The sequence below is a fragment of the Cyprinodon variegatus genome, unplaced genomic scaffold (genome assembly GCF_000732505.1).
Source record: "Cyprinodon variegatus isolate N-32 unplaced genomic scaffold, C_variegatus-1.0 Scaffold1028, whole genome shotgun sequence".
Classification (NCBI taxonomy): domain Eukaryota; kingdom Metazoa; phylum Chordata; class Actinopteri; order Cyprinodontiformes; family Cyprinodontidae; genus Cyprinodon; species Cyprinodon variegatus.
Window position 1 is genome coordinate 77,059 of NW_015151481.1, and position 10,458 is coordinate 87,516.

At 38.4% G+C, this 10,458-nt stretch overlaps 1 protein-coding gene across 1 annotated transcript in view; it reads left to right on the forward strand.

Annotated features, from left to right (window-relative positions):
• Window positions 1-10,458, forward strand: part of LOC107100916 (receptor-type tyrosine-protein phosphatase S-like) — a 109,616-nt gene that overhangs the window by 40,882 nt on the left and 58,276 nt on the right. Inside the window, exon 5 of the mRNA XM_015399595.1 lies at window positions 5,465-5,653. Within this exon, the coding sequence (XP_015255081.1) occupies window positions 5,465-5,653 (189 nt within the window). The remainder of the gene's footprint in view (window positions 1-5,464; window positions 5,654-10,458) is intronic.

Here is a 10,458-nt window from a genome sequence, read left to right on the forward strand (position 1 = left end):
TCCCATGTCAGAGGATGAAAGAGATCCCTAAAGTTAGTCACAGTAAAAAAAAAAAAAGGATTACACTGAAAAACAGGCTAAGATCCAACATCTATAAACAAATCTGTTGATGGCAGCAGCACACCTGATATTTCTTTTTGGGATTGTGTTACAGCCAAACAGGAACAGACCAGACGAAGCTATTATGACACAAAGAAGAGAGAGAACATAAAATATGAGTGGAACTTAATAAATACTGCAGAATGGGAGAATAGAGATAGAATGAAGCAGAATGAGGAAAAGTGGTCCCCATGTCCTCCGGCAACCTAAACATATAGCATCATAAATATAGAATATAGTGCAGGATAACTGACTATTTTGGATGAGTTATGACTAAGACCTCTGGCCGAGGTAGAGCCAAGGTAGAGCCAAGGAGAAACATAATTAAATAAAAATAGAATTACTGAAAACATAAGCACAAAAGAAAATTTCAAGACCACAAGAACTCAACATCCATAACACATCAAATTACTAAAACTCCTCTTAAGCATGAGGAGCATTTCAAAAGAATTATTTAAAAAAGCACATGTAAAACCTTGTAAAAACTTTTTATTCAGTAAGATAGGTAAATCTAGCACATTCACAGCATCTACCCGTTGGAAGATTTTTTTAAATGATCTGTTTTATTAATATTTCACATGAACTCTGCCCTGTTTCATCGTCCCAGGTGAGGAAAAGAGCAACACCACAGCATTAAGTTTAAATATACTAAGAATTTTGTAGTTTTAAATACCACTTTATTTAACTGTTATAGATCGTAATTGCATGCGTTATCTGTTTAAAATATCATATCTTGGCTGAAATGCTAAATAATGAGTAGATTAAATATTTCTTCTTTAAAATTTCTTTTAAAGTTTTATTAAATTTAAAGTTTGTTAAAGGTAATTGCATAGTATGTTAAAGTAATTTTGAACCTCAGACATTTTTTTCTTTCTGTTTTGTTTAACCAAACTAAGACATGGCATCATATCTGCCTGTTTCTCAAACTTCTGTATAATTACTCAGTCCCTGGTCCACCCACGCTGCCATCTTCTGCAGCATTTATAAAGACCTGTCTGCAATACAGAGCCAGACCCCCTACAGACACGCACACACACATATGTTTATGCCCTAAACCTAGTGCATTGGTGCGCTCTAATTAACAGCCAGGGAGTCTATGTAGTAGTAGCTGGCGGAGTGATAAAAAGAGGAGCAGATGTAGGCCTAGCATATTCCTTGCCTCGGGGGTGGTAGCCTGACAACCTTCCTTGGGGGGGTTAAACTCTTGACCTGCCCAATCGATTCCTATCCCCCATTCCTTTCTTTTTTTTTCTCCCTTAATGATTTAAAATTACTGACATTTATTCAAGTGTATCATTAGCCTGGACAAGTTGGAGGTAGATTCTGTTTTGTGATGTTAGAGGGTTGGTATGTGGATACCTTCATGTCTGGGCTCTACTCCAAGCTTTGATGCCACTCAGTTTACTTCGTGGCATTTTCCACCAATGTCTTCCTCACAGTGTCAGCTTCAGAATGATGTGTCTATCTGACAGTGTCTCTCTCTAGTGCTGATGGCTGTGGAAAGAGAGGAAGAGGGCGATAGATCCTATCTCCACTCAGCCTCTCATCCCCAACCCAGAGCTTACACAAACAGATGGTGTGTGTCTGTCATGCAGTTAGGTAGCAGGGAGCCCGGAGAGGAAAGAAGAAAAAGATGCAGACAGTTGATGCGGTCATAGTCCTTACTGGTCTGTGTGCGGCTGCAGGTTTGAGGCAACGCCTGACTCCAGGGACACATACCTAACGGCTCTCCATAAGCTTCACTTTGTTGTTAAACAAGTCGCATCATCTCTGTACAGCAAAATTATTATATATGCAGGTACAAAATAGTTGTTAGTGTGTATGGAAATGAGTGTGTAGTTTAAAAAGGGCAAAAGGAGCGGAGAAAACAGGTGGGCTGATGGATGCCTGAATACGTGTCTGGCCATCTGGACTCCTGTCACTGGGATACTTAATCCCATCAACAGAGAAAATGTATGCAAGTGTGCTCAGCCCATGTTTGTGTTAGAAAGCAATTGCTACCTTAAGTGCACACTTTTGTTTTCATGCATATGTGTGGACATGTCATGCAGCATTATTCTAAACATGGCCAAATAGTCTGCACTGATGTTTAGGAGGAATGTAGCTTTTCACATACACACCTTTCTACTGCCCCTCTGTGTAATCAGACAGATCCAGACACATGCAAACACATCCCAGAATGGCCTCTCTAATCGTTGGTACATTTTAACAATTACTGCTAACAAGTCCTTATTACCCCTAGTGCCCTGCCCCTCCTCTTGATCCCAGCTTCTAATTGCTGCTGCTGTTTCTGAACAGCTCTCTGCATAGTTATTAGACAGGAAACACTTCGAAACGCCAACACAGGACCACACCTCTTAAACACTGAGTTAATGCCAATCAATCAAGTTTGAGGTTAGTTAGTATGTAGCATTTATATACATAGAAATGTGTTTGTCCCTTTGGATCTCTTTATATTGTACCTTTTTTTTAATCACAGCTAATGTTTCAAATGATCAAAGAAAAGTTTAATATTCGGTAGATTAAAAAAATTTAATATTCAGGTAATGATTTTCCTTTTTTTTTTTTTTGAGAGAAAATTATTAAAAACTACATAGTCTTATATGAAAACATAATCACATCCCAGAAACATATACAGTTCTAACATTATGAAATTCAAAAACAGATGAGAACAGTGGGGGCCCTTCCCAGGAGTGGCTGGATTCCTAAAATGACTTAAGGAGCCTGTTGACAAGTTGTATAAGAGATCACAGGAGATCGAAAAACAGCATCTAAAGCCCTCCTAGCCTTACTTGCCAGAGCTAATGTCAGTGCTCATGACTAAACAACAAACTGGGCTAAAATGGCATCCATAGAGAGTTTAGAGCAGGGGTCACCAACCTTTTTAAGGCTTAGGGCTCTTCATGAGTCATAGGAAGGGCTCCCAATACTGACCTATGAACTGGATGGTTGAGCATTCACCTAAACTTCATACATAATAAACATATTTTTCTTGTTTCTTTTAATTTTCTGTTAAATATTCTCAATTGAAATCTCTGAATGCTTAAATGCTCAATAAGATTAACATGATGAAATCCTCCTGAAGATGCTGCGGGCACCCTATGTGATCCTTGAGAGGTTAGCTTCCAATGCTATGTTTGTAACTTTCACACTTATCCATTAAAGGCACTGTGGAGGATTTTCGCAAATTTTTCTCTCCATTTATTAGAAAAATGCACATGCACAACCCTGTACCTTCTCCCGAACACCTATTAAACGCATACGAGAGCATGCAGAGACCATATTTTTTGCACGCTCTGTTTAAAAATGCTGTTCTCATAGCTTATACAAGCGTACTGTGCCCAAACGTCGGTCTTGTTCCCTAAACACTTAATCACTATATAAAGCGGGGAATATATAGTGGACTTTATAGTGAACTCAGTTAACTGACCGTTCAGACAGATAATCACTGCTTTTTGCTCCCCGTTGGTCACGTAACTCCTCCTCCACTGTGCGGTGCCTGCTACAGCTTTGTTATTAGACGCTGCTGTCAGGTAGTGACAGCCTAATTTGGCGACAGTGGAACACTGTGACATCAAATCCCACAATGCTTTGCGAGGAGAGCTCTCCGCGAAGCATTCCGGGATATATCTGCCTATTCTGAGGTCTGTCTTTTCTTCTCATACACTTTGTAGACACTTTCTCTCATGACACTTTCAAAGGTGACCTTCAATGACTGTCTGAATACTACACATATACACCTGAAAGTGAGCATGTGCAGAGAAAGATAGCTAACGGGACGAGCACGTAGGAATGCCTCACGTAAACATATCACATGAATGATTGACAATTAGGAGGACCATTTATTTAGATTATCCACCCAGAAAAATTTGTCCTCTATACCCTTAAGGGAATAATTTTGGACTGCTCTTGGACTAAAAACGTACCAGTCTTAATATAAAAATTTGTAAAAAATAAAAAACAAGAAGAAAGGGCAAAAACATATTGACATCAATGTCAAACAATAATTATCAGTTATCAAAACTATTGATGGCAGTTGGTGTTTCTTGGGAGGAATTACTATTTCTCTGTTTTTTGGGTCTTATTTATTTTTTCACATACAGATGGTTTAATTTGGACCTCTTTCTTCCTTCAGTGATTGCAACATTTATTTTAAACCTACTCTTTTAAATTACTTTATTTTTAATTTATGTCTTGGTCTAATGCTCAGTTTTTTGGATCTGTTACCAAAAATTAAAAACAGAAGCAATCTGTTAGGTGGAAAATAGTTTTTCACAGTACTGTATGTGTGTGTTCTGTGTGTGTATGTGTCAGCAGTGAAGTAACTCCTGCTGACTGGGCTGTATATGTATATTCTTCATAAAACAGCCTGTCTGACACATCTGAAATTCTGTCTGTTTTTTCCCCCGCCTGCTATATCACCTACAGGGAGGCTTGTTGTGAGTATTAGCCTGCGGCTTTTGTCCTGAAGGCTTTACTGGTTCAGCTGTCTACACCAGTATCTCCCCATCCGATGGTTTATGTTACAGGAAGGAGCAATGTCTCTCACATCAGTGTTTAAGCAAGCACGTACAGTTTCAGCCGCTGATAAACGATGGAATAGTCTGGAAGCCTCTTTTGGTAACAGGCTCCATCCATCCATCTTCCAACGCTTATTCTGTCAGGGTCACAGTGGGGCCGGTGGCGTAAGGCGTGGTAGACCATGGACAGGTCGCCAGTCTGTCGCACGGTAACAGGGTCTTAAATGGTCATTGTAATTAACGATGACACCAAAGCTCTGCAGTCCTAAGTAAAGTAGAAAAGATGTTGTGTAAAAAGCCTTGAAATATATTTATTTTTACTGCTATTATGTATTTTTAGATTTACTTTTTGAGCCTTGCTTGTGACAGTTCTACATAATTTTGAACTAAAGTGTTTAATAACATTGCTTTTGCTCTTATATGGAAGGTTTAAGCTGTAATTTGTTTTCATTTTCTGATTTCTGAAGATCAATGCATATCCACCGTTGGCAAGGTAACCAGTATCCCATTTTGACTAGTGGCTAGGACATCAATGAAAAGTCAGGTACAAAGAAACGAGGTGTCATAGATTACAATTTAGGGTAATTTTGTGAAAAAAATGAAAACAATGTTTTTGTAGGGTTTTCCGTGGACTGAATTTATGCAGTCAAATTAGAGTCTACATTTTCTGAATATTTAAGAGTAAGATCAGGTTACTGCACTGAATGTGAAGGAAACTGTATAAGCTCTGGTCCAAATGTACTCCATAAACTTTGATATCAACTAAAGAAATTGGTACCTACAGGAAAGTAGACTAACCCATGCATTAATATGGAAAAAATGCTCTTGCTTTCTGCTCATTCCAGAGGACCTGTTGCCGTTTGGCTTCCCCAGCATAGACATGGGTCCCCAGTTGAAGGTAGTGGAGCGGACAAAGACAGCCACCATGCTCTGTGCTGCCAGCGGCATCCCTGACCCGGAGATCTCCTGGTTCAAAGATTTCCTTCCCGTCGACCCCAGCCTCAGCCAGGGTCGCATCAAACAGCTCCGATCAGGTGAGAGACAACGATCAACAAACAGAGCATCTAAAGCTTCGCTTTGTGATAAAAGCAAATCCCTGTTCGTCTAATTTTGGTGATTATCGGGTTTTAATTATGATTGGGGGATTACATGCTGCTCTCTGTGTTTATCTATATCCTTTGGGGATGTAAAACCTTTTTAAAGCCAATTTCATTAAAAGGATGATTGCACCATTCTTAAGGACAGAAAAAAATGTGTTTGTTTTTTTTTTGTCATCAACATATGGTAGAAAAGATTGTGGAAAAGAAATGTTATATAGGAGGTACATATCTCTTTATCAATAATAAAATGAAACTTACCAGAAAGCAGTGGAAGCAAAATACCTAAATAATAAAAACCTTGATTAACCTTGATCTAAAGGCCTTTAAAGATCTCAAAAATGAATTTATGCTGATATATGTATTGAAATGTACTATATTAAAAAACCTCCTCGTCAGCCTATTGGACTGGGAGATGTTTTTGCCAAAAATGTTCTTTGCTGCTGCCCCAGAGAATGGAAACCACAAGCCTGTGCAGACAGATCCTAAAATGAAATGGGAAAAATCACATCCTGCGCTTAAGACAGTTTATTCAGCTTTGTTTATGCTCTTCTGTATAGATGATACAGTGTCTCTCGGAGTAAGCCGACATGTTTTTCACAGCCATTTTCACTCAGCCATCCTCAGGGGAAATGAAAGTGATGGTGAGGCGAAACCATTTTGTTGTTGCTTCATCCATATTCTCTGCACCCCCTACATCCTGCCAGCTCTGATATCTCCCTCCTCTCAGACAAAATGTTTCACTGATCACTTTCAGTACTTGTCAGCTATACGTCTGGATTACCGCTTGCAGAACTTACAGCTACGCGGGTTGAAAGAATTCATCGGCTTGCAGCTTGAGCCCAAAGCTCCAAGTCATAAGCATAAAGTTAGCATCTTCAAAAGAGGTTTTCTAGTTCCCTGTCTTCACCTGCCTCCCCCTCCCCGAACCTTTCCAACAAAAAGTTAATTATCTGCTGCGTTTGATGTTTTTTTTTCAAGAACATGTTAAGAATCACATAAGATTTTATTGGAAACGAGTTGATTAAATTTGACTACATTTTGGATATTCTGTTATTAAGTATGAGAATGCAAATGGTAAACAGTGATAAAAGCCTATAAACAATCATGAGGCTTTTCACAATATTCCACATTTTTGCATCTTTGTTTAGATAATTATTGTTCTTTTTATGCCTGTGCTACAGTGATCAATAGTGATTGATTCCCATGATTATTATCTTTCAAGTTATTTTTACAGGTCCCTGAACAAGGACCTTGGTACAAATCATAACTAATATGCATGTTAGAGTCTCGCCTTATAGGTTTGTGAACTTTTTGGGCAGAAATAACTTTGCAGACTCTAAAGTGTAGTGTTATTGTTTATCGGCAATTTCAGCAGTCTGCAAATGACACTCCAACCTTCAAGCGTCCACCTTTATTTAGAGCCATTTTTATACTCAATAAAGACAACTCAAAGTACTTGACATGATCTCAAATATTCATTCACTGAAAACGAACAAAACAAACAGATAAACTATTGCTGAGCCAAACACAGACACACAATTCTATCGTGATTTATGTCATTAGGACCATGTGGCGACTCCCATTGAGTTTCATACATTTTTAAACCTTTCCAATGCCTTAACCATAAAAATTGACCTAACAATTTACATTGTTTATCTACACACTTTTGACACCTTAGTGCTTAACCCAATTGCTAATGAAAAAAAGGAAGTGAGAACCAGCTAAATGTCCTTATTTTGGTACAAAAGGCCCTCAGATTGAACAGTTCATAGAAAAATACTGTTACCTCATGAATAAAGGCAGGTCTGGAAAATATAGCAGACAATTGATTCAGAATCTGAGATGCGAGATATTTCCTATCCTTTGCTCCTGTCTTTGATTTTAAATTTGCATCTTGATTATGTTTCAAGGTCTATTTTAAATTTAATGCTTTTTCAGCTCTAATAATGTGATAAATCCCAGAGCTGTAAAGGTATGCAACTGCTTATATAGCTTATATAGACTTGTGTTCAGTTTAATCTATATTATCTGTCTGAAATGTTAATTTAGCAAAACTAGACCAAGTCTGGATTTTTTATGTTCTCTCTACCAGCACAGTTGGTAGGGAGGAACACAAAGAGGAAAACTAACCTAACTTCTCTGCATGGACGTACTTTTAATAGCTGCTTTTAAAAGAAATATTTTATCCTTTTATCATTAAGGGCAAAAACCTAAGTAATGTTTGACTTTTGTACTTAAGTAAATTGTAGAATCTGTTCCCTACTTGAAAGTATAGTGTTATTGTTTATCAAGAACTAAAGGTTGAGAACCTCAGTATGATATAGTTGCTGTCTTCCTAATGTTTAGTTCAGGCTACCTTGAAGAAAATCCTTATAGTTTCTCAAAATGGTTTATGTCTCAAAATATATCGTCCAGAAGAAGTAACACAAGCAGTATAGCTATAGTAATTACAATACACTTTAAGTGGCAACAGAAAAACAAACCCAAGTGTTATTTGTTTACATAATGTTCTTAGGAAATCATCAAAGTAAAGTGCTAATGCAAATCCTAAGGAATATTTCCTCCGGAGTTAATGAACATCATAACATTATGATGCAACATGCTTATGTTTGTGGATAAATGTCCTCCAAATCCAGAAATATCAATAGTTTTTCCTTTTTTTTCAGAAGACGTTCAGCTGCTCTTGTTAAGTACTTAGCATTTTTTTTTTTTCTATAACATACATTTTGCATGTTTAATTGCCTCCCTGCACCTTTCACAAGCAATTTGCTGCAGTTTTTCTCTCCATATGGAGCAGGTTGTAATGCTTCGCCGTGTAACGAATTCCCGTGTTTGATAGAGCGGCTGTGTGCATGAAAGTAACAGAGAAACCCATTTTTGCCCCTAGACCTAATCTTAAGTGTAATTTCCTCCCAATAGTCCACTGATGTGTAGAAAAATGGGTACTTGTCACTTTGAAATATACTGTAGAGAACCTACAAGTGTAATTACCTTGTGCAAAAAAAAGAAAATCTGCAGTTTGGCTGTGGGTGGAATGTTGTGAGTAAAGAGCATAACTGCTGCATGAATCCAACAGAAACAACCTGTTTCAAACATAAGTAGGGGTTTTATTGCCCTGGTATCTACTTCAGAAATAACATTTATCAGAAATGCTATTGAGTTTAACTTAATGCCTCTTAGACCTTGTCTTAAAGGTTTTATGTTAATTTATCTTTACTTTTCTACAGGTCCGCCCTTAAGTGCAAGACAGACATAACAGTGATTCAGTGGAACACTGTATTAGGTGATATTTCACATCAGTGAAACAGAAGCAAGACAAATGGCATGGCAAGATTCTTCGCAGTCTTTAATAGGATTTAAAATCACCAAAAGCTCTCGCAAACTCGAAGAGCAGAATGTGCTGCATAATGAACCAAACAGTGCACTGAAATGACTTTAAGGAAATCAATTACACATGAGCTAGGCAGAAAATAGCTCTGAAAATGTGTTATGGGTGAAACACTTTTTTTAGATGAGATGTTTAATGGTGGTCCCATCTGAGCAATGCATCTGATTCAGTGGGCAGCCGCCAGATCTTACTGGACCCGAGCCAGGAATCTGCTCTGGGCCACAATCATTGCTTTCTTCTCTGTCCCTCTGCTTTCCTCCTCTCTGTTGGGTCTTAGAAATACTTTTTATGCCACACGTGGGTCAAGATGAAAAATGATTCAGCAAGAGACACACAAAAGAGGGCTCTCTTTCCTCTCACAGCCATTAGGTATCCATCATCCACCGGGGGTCTCTCTAACGCAGGTAGCCGTCCAAAGCCATCAGCGCTGTGTTTACACATCTGATACCTGCTGCACATGCACTTCCTTCCTTCCTGGGGGCTGTAACATATGGTGCAGCACAGAACTGAACTTTTCCTGACATCTTTATACCTCAACTAGGCATGCATTTATTTTTTGAGGCCATCTGCTACATTGGTTTAGATGTGCGTGAGGAGAACCGTGACAAGGTGTCAGTCTGTCAATGAAATTCGGGGCCAAGGACTGCAGTTTTTCAAAGCACTTAACAGGCTTCTAAGACCTTTTCTAACAGATGGCATGCAATATGGACCCAAAGGTTCGATTACTTGATAATGGATGGACTTGTCTTTGTTGAGAGCTGAGTCTGATCAAAGGTTATAGTAATAAGAGTGTTTGAGTCACGCGATGTAGAATAATATTGTTCCTCTCTTCACTTAATCCTGTGTACACGCATAGGGGGTGGGGGGTGGGTTCCTGGCAGTTTTTTGGCATTTAGTCACAAAATCAGATTCCAAAGGATTAAAGTGGGAAATAAACACACTGGCCCCAAAGACTTGGTAAAGAAGCTCTTTTTTTTTTTGTAAGGGATAAGTAAATGTTTCTGCAGGATCAATTTGCTACTCAAGAAATCGCCTGCAGGCTAAAAGAATATGTATGACATAAAACAACATAGTATTAAAAACACTTGAACACAGTATAGATGAGCGAAAAACAAAATATTTGACCCTTTTCTTGGTTTTATATTATTTAGTGATTTTCTAGTTATATTTCAGTAGTGTTGGGTTTTTTTGTGTTGCTCTCTGTTTTCTTTCCCCTAGCTTCTAGTTGCTTCTATCCAGACCTGTTCCCTATCAGGTGATTACCCCAGTTTTTGTTCTCTCTCCCATTTATACACCTCCTGTGCAGTTCCTCAGTGCTGGTTTCTTGTTGTTGCTTTTCTCCACATGTGTT